The following is a 17029-nucleotide window of genomic DNA, read 5'->3' as shown; positions in this document are numbered from 1 at the left end:
CCGCAAACTCCATTTTAGCTGGCAGAGGCCCTACGGGCTGGTCTTTCGCTGTTTCCAGATTGGCCTGGTGGGCCAGATCTAAGCACCCCACAGGCCGGATCTGGGCCGCGGGCCTTGAGTTTGACACCCCTGCTTTAACTGAATAACTGTTTTTACTTAGGACTGAGCAAATAGTTTGATCTTTGGATCGAGTCAAGAATTACAGTCCGTTTTCACTGGCAGAGAATTGCAGGAGGCCGTCACTGCTGAAAATGGAGCTTGGGAGCCCATTTTCACTGGCAGAGTGCTTGGGCCATCACAGGTACCCCCAACACGAGTGTGGTTGAGCTGGTCATGTTCACCCAGGTCACGCCCACTCCGTCCCTCCCCTTCCCAGGTCCAACACAACCCTGATGCAGCCCTCAATGAAATTGTGTTTGACACCTCTGCTCTAGGGTCAAGCTATGCGGGAGATTAAAACAATCCTCTTTGGAACAGTGGTGCTTTTATTTAAATAAATAATCTGCACCCAGGCCATTTGTAGGCCTTGATATTTTAACTGTCTGCTGACTTCACTTAAAAATAGGTTGCGTACTGCACTTAAATATGTTCTAAATAGGAATACTATTACAAATTCATGCTCAAAGAGAGGATCTGGCTTTTTTACTTTTCTCTTTTTCAAAGTTTGGGGGAAACCCCTCTCCAAAGAGGCATTATCGTTGCCCATGGTTAACTAAATCTGGCCATATATTTATGCTTTTATATGCTGATGATACACACACTTTCACTGCTGCATAGAAGGAAAGCTTTTGTATCCTTGTCTTAACATTCTTGGTAATTTGCTCTTGTTCTTCCTGAATAGGATCAAAGGGATCTTTCAGAAAGAAGCAAAGATGAATATGGTAAAAAGGATAATGGGTCGACCTCGCCAAGAGGAATGCAGCCCTCAAGATAACGCTCTAGGATTAATGCATCTACGCCGGCTGTTTACAGAATTGTGTCACCCCCCTCGGCATATGACTCAAAAGGAACAGGAAGAGAAACTCTACATGATGCTACCAGTTTTTAACAGGGTAAGGATTTTTTTGAGTATGGTTTTAAGCACATGATAAAACTTTGGAAGTTTTAAATTTTGAGCGTTGCACATTGTCTTAATGGTTATTTAAGTCACGTTCCCCTGAACGGCCAGCCTGTAATGGAAGTGGATTCCCACAGTTCCTTTGTAAGACAAAAATAAAAAAGTTTGGAATGATTTGTGTCTGTGTCTCTCAGAATCAGATATTGATTGGCATGCTGAAATGCTATACATACATTCTATCACTTCCCTCCCTCCCTCCCCTTCTCTCTCTCTCTCTCTATCTACCTATCTCCATCCATCCATCCATATCTGCCTGCCTGCCTGCCTGCCTGCCTGCCTGCCTGCCTGCCTGCCTGCCTGCCTGCCTACCTACCTACCTACCTACCTACCTACCTACCTACCTACCTACCTATCTCCATCCATGCCTTCCTGCCTGCCTTCCTGCCTGTATCCATCCATCCATCCATCCATCCATGTATGCCTGCCTACCTATATCTATCTATCTATCTATCTATCTATCTATCTATCTATCTATCTATCTATCTATCTATCTATCTATCATCTATCTATCTATCTATCTATCTATCTATCTATCTATATCTATCTATATCTCTATCTATCTATCTATCTATCTATCTATCTATCTATCTATATCTATCTATCTATCTCTATCTATCTATCTCTATCTATCTATCCATCCATCCATCCAACCATCCATCCATCCTATCTATTTATCTATCTCTATCTATCTATCTATCTATCTATCTATCTATCTATCTATCTATCTATCTATCTATCTATCTATCTATCATCTATCTATCTATCTATCTATCTATCTATCTATCTATTCTATCTATTCTATTCTATTCTATTCTATTCTATCTATCTATCTCTATCTATCTATCTATCTATCTCTATCTATCCATCCATCCATCCAACCATCCATCCATCCTATTTATCTATATCTATCTTATCTATCTATCTATCTATCTATCTATCTATCTATCTATCTATCTATCTATCTATCTATCTATCTATCATCTATCTATTCTATCTATTCTATCTATTCTATCTATTCTATCTATCTTTCTATCTTTCTATCTTTCTATCTATCTATCTATCATCTCCATCCATTCATCCATCCATCCATCCATGTCTGCCTGCCTGCCTGCCTGCCTGCCTGCCTGCCTGCCTGCCTGCCTGCTTACCTACCTACTTACCTACCTATCCTGAATAGGAGATAAATTACTCTCTGACTCTATTTCTCTTTTTTCCATTTTCTGTCGTGAAAATGAACTGCAAAGTACTAATGTGAAATCAATTATCTGGGAAGGTCTATGGGGATTCCCAGTCATCCAGGTCACTGTTATCCCAAAGGTGCTTTATAAACAGGCAATTGGGACTTTCTTTGTTTTTCTTTGAAGGAGTGTCACTTCTCATCGAAGAAGCTTCTTCAGCTTCTTCGCTTCTCATCCAAGAAGTGAAACGTCCTCAAAGAAAAAGAAAAAAGTCCAGTTGCCTCTTGAAGAAAACACCTTGGGGACAATTAATCTGGGAAGTGAGTTTGAATTCATGTTGGTTGTAACCACTTCAGTCTTCAGATGCTTTTCTCCTTGTCTACAAGAATCGGGGCAAACACAAGAAGAAATGAAAAATGGATATTGACAGAGTAAAATACAGGATGAGTAATGGATATTGCAGATAGATAGATAGATAGATAGATAGATAGATAGATAGATAGATAGATAGATAGATAGATAGATAGATAGATAGATAGATAGATAGATAGATAGATACTTTATTTGTATGCCGCCCTTTTCCCTGAGGGGACTCAGGGCGGCTCACAAGTCAAGGGGAGGGAGGACAAACAAGGTACAAACACAAGAACAATATATCATTAAAAGAACACAACAGTCATACAATTCGAGAGGGGTTGAAATCTTTAACCCCAGGCCTGTCCGGACAGCCAGGACTTAAGGGCTACGCGGAAGGTCTGGAGGGTGGTGAGGGTACGAATCCCCACGGGGAGTTCGTTCCAGAGGGTCGGAGCAGCCACCGAGAAGGCTCTCCTCCGGGTAGTTGCCAGCCGACATTGGCCGGCTGATGGAATTCGGAGGAGGCCTAATCTATGAGATCTTATTGGCCTAGTGGAGATGATTAATAACAAAGTTTCCTGCAGATCAATCAAAATAAACATAAAAATCACCTTAATTTTTTTTAAAAAAATTAAGTTGACCTTTGAATTTAGTCTTACACACAAATTTACAATAAACGTCTGCAGGATATGAATCAAATAGATAATACTTTGTTTTTTCAGCAGTGTTTTGATGGCTCCTTGGTCCGGCTCCTTTATTAGGTAGCTTTTTTTCCATCATTTTTAATATTCAGCATAAATGAGTACATACATGCCCATCATACTGTTCCTTTTTAGAATAAATAACATCATGCAAATAAGAACTGGTAAAGAAAACAAGCTGGAAGTAATAGAAGAAGAAAGGAAACCTGGTTAAGTCTAGTTTACACCAACACCTTTCAATATGAATGCTTTTACTACCGTATTTTTCTGAGTATAAGACACACTTTTTTGCCTCAAAAAAGCGGCTGAAAATCTGGGTGCGTCTTATACACTAAATACAGCATTTTTGCCTCCCGAACCCCCCCCCCCTTCACCAAAATGGCCGTGCATAGCTTTTAAAGGAGGCTTTCAGAGGGCTCCTGGGGGCTGGGGAGGGCAGAAATGAGCAAAAAATGGCCATTTTTTGCTCAATTTTGCCCCCAGCCTCTAGGAGCACTCTACAAGCCTCCTAAAGGCTATCCATGCCCTTTTTCTGATTAAAAAATTGGCTCATTTTTGCAAAAAACAGGCCGTTTTTTGCTCGTTTTTGGCCCCCCACCTCCCAGGAGCACTCTACAAGCCTCCTAAAGGCTATTCATGCCTTTAAAAAAAAAACCCGGCCTGTTTTTGGGAGTTTTGCAGAGTGCAAAAACTTTTTTAAAAAATTTGCCTCTTCAAAATCTTGGTGCGTCTTAAACTCTGGTGCGTCTTATACCCCCAAAAATATGGTATGTCCAGATAAAATGTTACAATTAATGGTGAGTTGTCAATATCTAATCAAAGTCTGCCTAATTGTACAGGCAGTTAGTTGCACAAACAACATTTAATATGACTTTCCCTATTTTATCTACAATGCGTTCTTGCTTTTATTACATCCTCATATTAATTCACGCCATGTTTTTTGGTCTTTAAATATCTTATAGTTTTGTGACTTTCTGAGTCTTCCCCTCCCTTACGTGCATTCTTCTTTCAAATATTTGTTTCGCAATTTGGAGTGTCACTTAACTCCTTTCATATTACCAAATAACACGAACGTACATCTTTTATTGTGTTTACTTACGTTTATATTCAATTCATATTTCTTTAGCTCCTGTTTGTTTTTGACCTTACCTCCTCTTCTTTTTAACAAGTGTACTTCATTGCCACCCTATTCAGTTTATGTTTTTGCTTCTTTCCTTCTCGTAAAACTCTCACTTCTATATCAAGTAGCTACATAAAAACATGTGCTTCTCCCACAGACAATATGCTGTCATTATTGTTTTTTCTCCCAGTCTTTGCACTTTTTAAACATTCTCGACCCGTTTTTTTGATTTTTAGTAAGCGTTCAACCAGTTGTGCCCTTTATTTATTTGATTTATTTATGTATTAGATTTTTATCCCTCTTTTATTAGCCTTAGAATAACTCAAAACTATTGATTCTCTCTTTTATTAGTTTTATTGTTTTTTATATGAGGGCTTTATAGTCTTATGAGCTGCCTTGCCATGTGTGAATAGGCAGCTGTTCTGAGCCCCTCCTCTGTCCAGTAACGAAATCCGAGACAAGCTTAATTAGAATGCCCTTTAGTAACAAGACTAGAATCTCGGTGGCTGAAAGCCAAGCAAAGAAACAGATAAGGACCTTGGCAGCAAGTCCGACAAACCTTGGCAGCAATTCAGACAAACCTTGGCAGCAATCCAGCCTGCCAAGTTAGTTACATTCTCTTTAGTCAATGCGTTGACTTCTGCAAGAAGGGTGTGTCACAAGCAGTCTTTTTTATAGTCTGGAGAGGAGCCTAATGACCATCAGCTGAGCGCAATTACCTCCTGTAATTGCATAATTGCTCCTGACTCTTCGATGGTGTGCATCCAGGAACAACTCGCTGCTGGCTTCTGGATCACTCTCCCTTGTCTCCTCCCCACTGGTCCAAGACTCAGGCGCCACCTGGTGGCCAATCAGTCTCTCTGCACCCTGCTCGGAGTCGGAACCCTGTCCAGGGTCCTCCACCTCCTCCAGAGCCAACTCAGAGGGCCCCTCGCTGTCGGAGTCTGGTGGCAGCTCCAACGGCACCTGCTGGGCCACAACAGGCGGCAATATAAATTTCCTAAATAAATAACAACACCCCACAACAACAGTCCTGTGAGGTGGATTGGGCTCAGAGAGAGTAAGTGGCTCACGGTCACCCAACTAGTTTTCATGCCTCAGGTGAGACTAAAACATATAAATCTCTTTATTTCTAGGCTGGTGCCTTAATTAACCACTAGACCAAACTGGCGTATAAGTGATAAATTGCATTTTCATAGTGATTCATAGAATTCTTTGTAGAGATGTTTCTTGCCCGTCTTATTCTCAAATATTTCCTTGATTTCATTCAGTTGTTATGAGGCGAAATGATTTAAATCAGAGGTTTTACATCTTGGTAGTAACAAGGTGGCGTAGATAATGAATGTTTGGTTTTATTTATTTATTTATTTCAAAACTCGTTTATTGGTAGTAAGAGCTATCTGATTGTAATAATCAGGAGCATATACTACATTTTGAGTTACACAACCCATACCGTCCGTTCAGCGCAGATTTCTCTCTGCTTGGAAAAGCAACTATGCGATTCTGATGCACTTTTTGGTTTTCTGCTAATGGTTATATAAAGACACCTAGGATACTCTTTAAAAATTAATGCTCCATGAAAGCACTGTTTGCTAGTAAATAACTGAAAAATGTACTGTATGTGCTGTACAAGAACAAATAATCTGTATTAATCTTACGCATACTGTAATTTCCCCAAAATCAAAAATAAGTGGATTTTACCGCCTCCAGCCAGTGCTGGCGAACCTTTTCGGCACCGAGTGTGTCTTGGGTAGGTTCTGTAAATTAGCCCATTGGTGGAACCTTGGTTTAAAAATGACTTATTTATTTGTTCTTCAAATTTATTTGCTGTCCATCTCGCAGTTCAGGCGAAAAATTGTTGTCTCATTGAGCTCAGAATTCAATAGCTAAGCAAGACAGTTGTTAAGTGAGTTTTGCCCTATTTTGCCACCTTTCTTGCCATAGTTGTTAAGAAAATCACTGCAGTTGTTAAGTTAGTAACACGGTTGTTAAATGAATCTGGCTTCCCCATTGACTTTGTTTGTCAGAAGGTCACAAAAGGTGATCACGTGACTTTAAGGCTTCCTTAAAAAGCAAGAAGCTGAGTCTTTGTCCCTGCAAAACCCTCTTTTATTGACACGACTGTCAATTCCTTTCATTCACAGTCAGCAAGGCTTGGCAAACAGTCTTTCAGAAGAATATTTATCAACACGAACCTTATCTCGCTTGGCGATTTGCCAGATAACTAGTTTCCAAATGCAGGGCAAGGCGAAACCTGGCACAGAGTCTCTCATCGTCACAAACAGAACTTTCCACTCTTGAAACGACAGAAGGAACGAATTGTTTCCTGCAAAAGCCCCCGTCCACTCCTCTTTTGTTTTCTATGGGAGGGGCCAATCCCCTCCAAGGTGTAGCTGTACTCCTAAGTCGCCCCTGCTTTCTTAGTTGTTCTTGTCTTCTGGCAGCTCTGCGCATGCGCACACTGGGGACAGGCTCCAGCTGTTCCTCTGCCTCGCTGCTGTCTAGCTCCCTCTCTGCCTCCAACGCAGAGCCCTTGTCTGAGCTTTCCTCACCCCCCCCCCCCACGGCTGGCCCATGCCTCCTCCCCAGCCTCCTCACTGTCCGACTCTGCTGCCAGCTCCTCTGGCTGCTGGTGGGCCACAACAGTGACCCCGGGACATTGCAAGTGTCATAAATACATGCTAATTGTCAGAATTTTGATCATGCGTCCATGGGGATGCTGCAGTGATCATAAGTGAAAAATGGCCATAAGCCACTTTTTTTCCAGTACCATTGTAACTTTACAGTTGCTAAACAATTGGTTGTAAGTCAACGACTACCTGTGTTCTTTTTGCAAGGGTTGGGGTAGAACAAAGTTAGAGCCCAACAAGGTAGAAAGTTGATATATGGGAGATGATTGTCCTGCAGTGCCTTGAATTTTGATTGGCAGAGGGTTTTCTCTGAGGACCCGGATTGTTGTTGGGGGCAATATGCTGACTCTGTAAACCGCTTAGAGAGGGCTGAAAGCTCTATGAAGTGGTATATAAGTCTAACTGCTATTGCTATTCTCCCCGCCCCTCCAATTAATAGTTGTTGATGAGATGCCCAGGGTTTTGAGGTCGTGGCTACATACATCAAATAAATAAATGAAGACATCTTAAGCTCATAGGGAAAAATTCTTTTGGCTCTTAGCTGTGCAAGTAACATCAATGATACACTTTTTCTCAGATCTAGGGGATCTAATAGAGAGTAATAATATAAAACAGGTCACCTTTGCTGAAGAATTTAGGGGGGAAAAACAAGAACAAGAAAGCCCTAATTGTTACAAAAAAAATAATAGCAAAAAGGTTGCCAAAATTTTTCTTCTCTCTTTGTTTACTTACAATTCTCAGATTTCTCTCCTTTTACCCCAGACAATATTTAGAAAGGGATTAAAGGAAAGCTTTTATACATGTGGCTATTTTTCATTGGGTCATTATTTATTTAATAATTCATTCAAATTTCAAGGTCACCGACTGTCTGATAACTCTGAGGATCTTAAAATGAAAAAGGAGGTGAAGAAAACATAAAAAGTAACCAGAACACAGTGACAGAAAGAAGTCATGGTCTATAATACAAAACAAGGCTCTAATTTTGTGTATTGAAGTTTAGGGATTATCCGCGCGACTTTGGAACATAGCAAAAAAATCTTTCATTAGCAATAGTGTGGAGATTTATACATCACTACATAGTGCTTTACAGCTCTCTCTAAGCAGTTTACAGAGTCAGCCTATTGCCCCCAACAATCTGGGTCCTCATTTTACTCACCTTGGAAGGGTGGAAGGCTGAGTTGGTCAGGATCGAACTCCTGGCAGCGAGCAGAGTCATCCTTCAATACTGCATTCTAACCACTCCGCCACCACAGCTCATTAATTGGAATTTTTCAATAACAATGCTAAAACCATGTTGTTAAACTGCACATTTTCCTATTTGTGTCATGTTAATGTCAACTTTGATTTATGCATGTTATTTAGCCATTTTTCATCTCTCTCCAGGTATTTGGAAACGCTCCTCCAAGTACGATGATAGAAAAGTTTTCTGATCTCCTTCAGTTCACAACACAAGTGTCACGATTAATGGTAACTGAAATTCGTCGGAGGGCTTCTAATAAGTCCACAGGTAAATAAATGCTTGAATTTCCACCTTATTATTCATTTTCTCTAGCTAAACTACAACAGATAATTAGCCTAAACAGCCTTGGGGATGCCAAGCTAAGCACAGTAAGAACTGGTTACCAGGTGGATGGGAGACAACTGAGAAAGTTGGCAAGCTTATTTTTTTATTGCTATCAAGAAAAATGCATGCTTTTTCCGTTGAAAAAGAAAGATATCTCCATGAAAATTAGACACATAGGTGCAACACATTATTGATATTTGCTTCACTTCAATGTTCTTTCTGGCAGACGGTGAAGGATGTTCTCTGCTTCTTTATTCTACAGCAGGGGTGTAAGACTCGATTTCAATGAGGGCCACATCAGGGTTATGTTTGATCTCGGGAGGGCCGGGTGAGCATGGCCAGGGTGGCCCTGTGCCAGCAGAAAACAGAGTTTGCCCTCCCGGGCCCTGTTTTCGGCCAGGATAGCCTCCTGCAGCCCTCTGCCAGTGAAAATGGAGCTTGGGAGGCCACGTACAGCCCCTCCCAACCCCATTTTCGGTCAGGCCCTCTGCCAGCAAAAACTGAGCTCGGGAGGGCCATGCGCAGTCCTCCCAAGCTCTGTTTTCACTGGCAGAGGTACTGCGGGCCAGTACTTCGCTGTTTCCAGGTAGCCCTGCAGGCCAGATCTAAGCGGGCCGCATCGGCCTGCGGGCCTTGAGTTTGACACCCCTGTTCTACAGAGAAGAAAGCATGCTAATCTCACTGCGATCTTCTTCCTGGGAGAAGGGAGTGCCATTGGTTCTCCCCTAGATTCTAGATTCATCAAAGACAAGGGTTGGCAGAGATACCAAAGATTACTTAGTCCAAATCCTCCTGCTGCAAGAATCCACTATTACAGCATCCTGACAGATGGCTGAAACACCTCCGGTGTAGGAAAATCCCGCATCCTTCAAGGCATTCTTCTAAAGCTGGAACGAAAGGAAACATTTTCAGTTATCCCAACCAAAATCTACTTCATTTAAACGGTTTGTTTGTGGTTCCTTCTTCTGAAAAAAGGAACCCTGGATTATTCTAGCCCAGAGGTGTCAAACTGGATTTCTTCAAGGGCTGGATCAGCATTGCAGTTCTCCCTGGGTCTGCCAGGACGGGGAAACAGGAGGAACGCCTCCAGCAGCACCCTGCTGGCCAAAACGGGGCGCAGGGGAGGATGCGCTTTCCCCCCCCTCCCCGTGCCCCATTTTGGCTGCCAGAGGCACCATGGGCCGGGCATTTGCTATTTCCAGGCTGGTCCCACAGGTCAGATTTATGCACCCCTGTTCTAGCCCATCTTCTGCAGGATAGCTATAATATCTCTCCACAGCCTGTCTTCTTTAAGCTAAACATACCTGCATTTGCAGATATTCCCTGTAGGGGAAGGAATAAATTATTCCTTCTAGGCTGTGTTACCTTTATTTTGCTGGCTTTTCATTAGGCAGGCTCTCGTTTGTTAAATGCCTTTTCTAAAATGTATTTGCCGAGATAGCAATAGCAATAGCAGTTAGACTTATATACCGCTTCATAGGGCTTTCAGCCCTCTCTAAGCGGTTTACAGTCAGCATATTGCCCCCAACCGTGACCCGTCAGCATATTGCCCCCAACCGTGACCCGTCAAAACCACGCTCGACTAAGCCGCGCCCGATTAAACCGCGTCGCTGACGTCATCAACAGGGTGACAACAGCCAGCGCGGAGAAAGAAGGGCGCTTTAAATAGCGCTTTGAAAGCAAGCCGATTCAACTTAAGGTAAGGGTTAGGTTTAGGGTTAGGTTTAGGGTTAGGTTAAGGGTTAGGTTAAGGGTTAGGGTTAGGTTAAGGGTTAGGTTTAGGGTTAGGTTAAGGGTTAGGTTTAGGGTTAGGTTTAGGATTAGGTTTAGGGGGGTTAGGTTTAGGTTTAGGGGTTAATTTTAGGTTTAGGGTTTACAGCGTGCTTCTGTCTCCGCGCTGTTGTTGCCCTGTTGATGACGTCAGCAACGCGGTTTAGTCGGGCGCGGTTTAGTCGAGCACGGTTTTGTGGTGGAACCGCCCCCAACAAGCTGGGTACTCCTTTTACCCACCTCGGAAGGATGGAAGGCTGAGTCAACCTTGAGATAGCATGCAGTGTTCTAGTTATAGTCTTACCATGCCTAAGAATAACAATAGGAAGGAATACAGATAGTCCTTGACTTACGACTGGCAGTTAACAACTGGTTGAAGTTTATGGTCGCCTCAGAAAGGGGACTTTATGGCTCATTAAAGTGCTTCCATTAAAGGCTGCATTTTGAGAACTACCCAGAAACATAGAAAACTGAGGGCAGAAACAATTCTGTGGGTTGTTTCTTTTTGTTATTCTTATTTATTTATTTACTTTTATTTCTTTTCTTATTTTGTTTTTATTTTTGCCAGACGATAGACAACATGCTTATCCCAAGCATGTTTAAATTCAGCTGCTGCTAATGATCAGGATTACCTGCTAATACCTGCATTATCTTGCTTAACCGTAAACCAGAGAATTAGAACCAGCTACCTCGCAATGCTGCCCCAAGGATTGCACAGGTAGTCCTCGACTTACGACCAAAGTTGAGCCCAAGGTTTCTGCTGCTAATAAGGGACACATTTGCTAAGTGAGTTTTGCCCCCATTTTGCGACCTTTCGTGCCACAGTTGTTACATGAACATCACTGCAGTTGAGATGTTAGTCACATGGTTGTTAAGTGGATCTGGCTTCCTCATTGACTTTGCTGATTGGAAGGTCGCAAAAGGGGATCACATGACTTTGGGGCACGGTAACGGTCATAAGCACGAACCAGTTGGCAAACATCTGAATTTGGATCACAGGATACTTGGGATCAGAGGTGTGTTCCTACTGGTTCGGCCCGGTTCGGCCAAGTAGGTAGTAACTCGGCCTGTCACGCCCCTGAACTGGTTCTCTTGGCGGCGTCTATGGCGCCGCCATATTGTTTTTTGCTTTTACACCAGGGGTGGGTTTCTCGCCCCATTCCAACCGGTTCGGTTGGAACGGGGCCGGCAGCGTCCTCGTGCACGCGCGCGGTGCACGCATGTGTACTAGCGTCTGTGCAACACTCCAGCTGCTCCTGGACGATTGCGCAGGCGCTGTATGCGTCCTGCGCATGCGTGGAAGCGCAGAACTCGTCAAAACCGGGTAAGGACTGCGGGCGGGCGGGCGCGCCCTTCGCCGTTCCCGGAAGTTACTTACTTCCGGGTTCGGCGGCCAACCGATTCGTAGGGACCGCCGCGAACCGGTTGAAACCCACCCCTGTTTTACACATGCGCAGAAGCATTTTTTTTAATAGTGCGCATGCAGTAGTGCGTCCCTGAGGCAACCGGCAGCCGGAACCCACCCCTGCTGGGGATGCTGCAAAGGTTGTAACCGTGAAAAACTCATAAGTCACGTTTTACAGTGCCGCTGTAACCTTGGTCACTAAATGAACTGTTATAAGTCGAGGACTACCTGTACTATTATTCCTTCCCTCATAGTCCCAGTTGAGACCCGCAAGTCCATCACAAACCACACAATAGTTGTCAGGCATCACATGGCCACCACTTGCCGTTTCACTGCTGGCTTCTCCATCGATTCTGGATTGTCCTACGCTAGTTGTAAACTTTACAAGTGATGATCACGTGACTGCAGCACCCTGCAATGGTTGCAAACGCCCTGTGGTTGTGAAGCGACTGAATCTTGATCATGTGACGACGGAGATGCTCTGTCAGTCATCAGTGTGAGGACTGATGATAAAGTTACTTTTTTTGACATCGTCATAGCTTGGGTTGGGAGGAGGAGCTGAGTGAAAGAAGAAGGAGGGTGGAGAGAGAGAGAGAGGAGGAGGAGAAGGAAGGGAGGGAATGGATTAAGAGAGGGAGTGATAGGGTTAGGGTTAGATAGAGGGGGAGGGGAAGTAGGTGTAGAGGGGTATGTGAGAAGGAAGAATGAAAGTTGAAGGGGGTTGAAAGAGGGTGTATGGTGAAAGAGGGTGTATGATCAAGGTGGTATATTGGGTTTGTATTGTAGGGGGCATTTTCTATATAAGTGAGGGTTGTGGTTATTACTCAATGTTATATGCCCTGGTTATGCACAGTAAACATTTGATTGTATAGAAAGAAACGGAAATAAAAATATTATGCAAAATAAAAAAAGGGACTTACAACCGGTCTTGCACCGGTGGTGACTAAAGGAATGGTTGTAAGTTGAGGAAAAAAAAGATAAAGTTACTTTTTTTGGCATCGTCCTAGCTTGGGTTGTTAAACAGAGCAGTCATTTGGTGAGAACTACAGTCAGTACATTGCGAGGAATTTTGACACGTTAAAATAAATGTAGTTGGAGGGATTGTGTGGGGTTGATTTTTCTCCTCCTTTTCCTCTGTATTTTAGAAGCTGCGAGTCGTGCCATAGTCCAGTTCCTAGAAATCAATCAGAGCGAAGAAGCCAGCAGAGGTTGGATGTTGCTTACTACAATTAACCTTTTAGCTTCATCTGGACAGGTGAGTTCTTAATGAGCAGCAAGTGGGATCTGGCAATAAATCGTTAAAGTGCCCCATTTCTTAAATCCTGAATGCCTCACCTTTACATTGTAAAATTACCAGAGCCCCCTCATTTGGATGAACATAGATAACTCGTGACCTCAAGACTGGACTACTGCAATGCGCTCTACATGGGGCAGCCTTTGAAGAGTATTCGGAGACTACAACTCGTCCAGAATGCAGCCGTGCGAGCGATTGTGGGTGCACCTCGGTACACCTATCCTCCGCGAGCTGCACTGGTTACCGATCGGTCTCCGGATACGCTTCAAAGTGCTAGTCGTAACTTATAAAGCCCTTCATGGTATTGGACCTGGGTACTTGAGAGACCGCCTTCTGCCAATTACCTCCCACAGACCCGTTAGATCGCACAGGGTCGGCCTCCTCCGGGTTCCGTCTACCAGCCAATGCCATCTGGCTACTACCCGGGGGAGGACCTTCTCTGTTGCAGCTCCGGCCCTTTGGAATGAACTCCCCGCGGAGATTCGGACCCTCACCCCTCTCCAGGCCTTCCGGAAAGCCATCAAAACCTGGCTGTGCCGGCAGGCCTGGGGTTGATGAGTTCCCCTCCCCTCTCGACTTGTATGGCTGTATGACTCTTGTGTATTTTAATTATATGTATTGTGTTTGTATCCCCTTTCCCCTTTTGAGTTGTTCGCCGCCCTGAGTCCCTCCCGGAGAAGGGCGGCATACAAATAAATTAAATCTGAATCTGAATCTGAATAAATGCAAATTTAGGGATTGGGTTGATTCAAATAACTGTACCTCCTTATATGAAGTATCTGGAAAACTGTAATTTTTACACAGTAATTGTGAATTAAACCATTATACAACAAATGCATAGCTAAAAACTGGTAAATTATACACTACAACAACTTAATTTTTTTAAAGTAATACAACTAGTCCTCGATTTATAATAGCAGTTGAAACCAGAATTTCCATGGCTATGGGATGGAGTTGTGGAGTGCAATTGCATCGCCTAGCAATGGCAATCCCTCTGTCCTGTCTCTGTTCATCATTAACTGAATCTCTCAGTTGTTAGACAAGGTGACTTCCTGACAGCTTCCCACAATCAATGTCATTGGGGAAGCCAGCAGGAAATTGCAACTCCCAAGCCAGCAGGCAAGTATATGGCTGCTTTTGGGTGAGGGGGTGGGGGGGGGAGAAAGGCATTGCAGGAAAAGTGCGGTGAGGATTAGGAAGGGGGTGCAAGAGGAGGCATGCAATGAGGGTTGGGGAAAAGGTGCAGGTTGCAGAATGCAACATTGCTAGCACAAAACAGTTGGCGAAGGTTGCACAGGTGGGTGAGATTTACCCTAGCAACTTGCAGTCCTTCCTGCTGGCTTCCCCTTGATTTTCTGGGGAAGCCAGCAGGGAAATTTGCAAATGACAATTGCAGGATCGCGGGTGCTCCATCTAGCCATAAATGCAAACCAGTTACCAAGTGCCCTGATTGTGATCACATGGGTGCTGTGACAGTCAGAACCTAAAGGACAAGTTGTAACCCCTTGCCGAAAACGTCGAAAATCACAGTTATGTGACTGCAGGATACTGCAAATTACCATAAAGGTGAGCTGGTTGCCAAGCGCCCCAGAAACGATCAGGTGACCACGGAGGTACAGACATTGTGTCGTAAGTAGCATTAGGAAGGGTCCATCATAGCTTTGGTCATTAAGCAACTGGTCATAAGTAGAGGAGGACTGCCTACAGTTGAGATAAATCAAGCCTGAAGTTTATCTAATCTACAAACAGGTTGTGAATGTTTATTTTTCTACATAATTAGAATGATTTTGTTTGCAAACATGCCAAAGTGCAGTAATGTGCAGTGAAATGATTTCTGATAGAGTCGAGCAGATGAAGAACAAATCGCACACGAGGGTGACTTAAAAGTGTTCTTTGCTGTTTCTCCCCAGAAAACCGTGGACTGCATGACAACTATGTCAGTGCCTTCCACACTTGTGAAATGTCTCTATCTGTTTTTTGACCTTCCACATGTGCCTGAGGTGGCCAGCGGAGCCCAGAATGAATTGCCTCTAGCGGAGCGAAGGGCGCTGTTGCAGAAAGTATTTGTGCAGGTAAGTGCACGGCAGCGCTAATAACATTTTAAATGGAATTTCTTTGCAGAGAGGTTGGGCTGGAGGATGGCGGCTTTTAGCGTATTTTCAGGGTGGCAGGCAGTGCGTGTTAAAATGAAAAACCAGGTTAGGTCAGATAAACCATAGACGGAATCTATCTGCGTGATTGCTAAGAGTTGACATTGACTTGATGGCATGTAAACTGTCAATTAAAGTGTGTTTGTGTGTGTAAAAATCCCCTTTTAACCCCTAAGGGTGGTACATGTCTTCTTCAACTTCAGAGGCCTAAGAGTCAAAAGGTTCTTCACAGTATACACACACACATACACACACCTTTAAGCAAACTGGTTACTGAGAATAGAAACCACCCTAAGGATTCAGTGGCATATGAGTGCTGTTTTATGATATAGTTAAGCCAAAGGCAGCTTAATAACTTGTTTAATAACTGAAGTCCCTCCAAGGAGTTGTTCACAGTTACCTATTTCGTTCGCAGTTTGTTTATTTATTTATTAAATTAATAAATCTCTCAATCTGGCTAACCTAGACAGCATAAAAGCAAGGATAACTATTTTAAAACATTGGGGGAAAAAACGTTTAAATGATTGGGTGAATTAGGAACCAGAAGATGAATGGGTTGGGAATGGAATGTTCTTTAAATAGTAATAAATACTTATAAATAGTTATCAGTAAAGAAAACCTGTTAAGGGAATTGAGTATGTCTGGTTTAATGAAAAGAAGGACTAGGGGAGACATGATAACAGTGTTCCAATATTTGATGGGCTGCCACAAAGAAGAGGGGAGTCAAGCTATTCTCCAAAGCACCTGAGGGCAGGACAAGAAGCAATGGGTAGAAACTAATCAAGGAGAGAAGCAACTTAGAACTAAGGAGAAATTTCCTGACAGTGAGAACAATCAATCAGTGGAACGGATTGTCTTCAGAAGTTGTTCCATCACTGGAGATTTTTAAGAAGAGACTTCACAGCCACTTTTCTGAAATGGTATAGGACAGAGATGTCAAACTGGATTTCATTGAGGGCCGCATCAGGGTTGTGTTTGACCTTGGGCGCTGGAATGGGCATGGCCAGCCTGACTTCATTTGTGTTGGGGGCACCTGTAGTGGCCTGAATGCTCTGCCAGAGAAAACGGGCTCCTGAAGTCTGTTTTCAGCTGCGATGGCCTCCTGCAACCCTCTGCCAGCAAAAACGGAGCTCGGGAGGGCCACATGCCGGCAGAGGCACCACGAGCTGGTCCTTTGTTCTTTCCAGGTAGCCCCATGGGCCAGATCTAAATACCCCGCGGGCCAGATCCGGGCCTTGAGTTTGACACCCCGGGATAGACTCTCCTGCTTGAGTAGGAGGTTAGAATAGAAGACCTTTGAGGTCCCTTCCAACTCTCTCCTTCTCTTATTTGTATGGGGTTCAGCCTTTTTCAAGTGGGTTTTGTTGCCTTTTCTTTCAGATCTTAGTGAAGCTGTGCAGTTTTGTGTCCCCAGCAGAAGAGCTGGCCCAAAAGGATGACCTCCAGCTTCTTTTCAGTGCAATAACCTCGTGGTGCCCTCCCTACAACCTGCCTTGGCGGAAGAGCGCAGGGGAAGTCCTGATGACTATATCACGTCACGGCCTTAGTGTCAACGTAGTGAAATACATCCACGGTTGGTGTTTCTTTTTGTACAGCTAAGGAAGTTCGGTGGGATGCATTAGATAAAGGTGGGATTGCCCTTGTTTTGAACATAATGGGAAGTGGGAAGAAAATATTTCTATTTAATAAGGTAACATGAATGATTTTTCTTCTTCTTCTTCTGTCCAATTGTGTCGGATTCTC

General features: G+C 43.6%; 1 protein-coding gene across 6 annotated transcripts in view; it reads left to right on the top strand.

The window, feature by feature from the left end:
* Positions 1-17029, top strand: part of WDFY3 (WD repeat and FYVE domain containing 3) — a 207084-nt gene that overhangs the window by 53561 nt on the left and 136494 nt on the right. For all 6 annotated transcript variants that reach the window (XM_087724055.1, XM_087724056.1, XM_087724054.1 and 3 more), the window contains exons 2-6: positions 842-1052; positions 8487-8610; positions 12988-13097; positions 15047-15208; positions 16667-16859. In XM_087724055.1, the coding sequence (XP_087580181.1) occupies positions 873-1052; positions 8487-8610; positions 12988-13097; positions 15047-15208; positions 16667-16859 (769 nt within the window). In that variant the 5' untranslated portion in view covers positions 842-872. The remainder of the gene's footprint in view (positions 1-841; positions 1053-8486; positions 8611-12987; positions 13098-15046; positions 15209-16666; positions 16860-17029) is intronic.

Source organism: Thamnophis sirtalis, unplaced genomic scaffold (genome assembly GCF_051295495.1).
Source record: "Thamnophis sirtalis isolate CommonGarterSnake01/CBP01778 unplaced genomic scaffold, rThaSir2_p1.2 scaffold_10, whole genome shotgun sequence".
Taxonomy (NCBI): Eukaryota; Metazoa; Chordata; class Lepidosauria; order Squamata; family Natricidae; genus Thamnophis; species Thamnophis sirtalis.
Note: the sequence above shows the minus strand (reverse complement) of the source record. Positions and strands in the feature narration are given on the sequence as shown.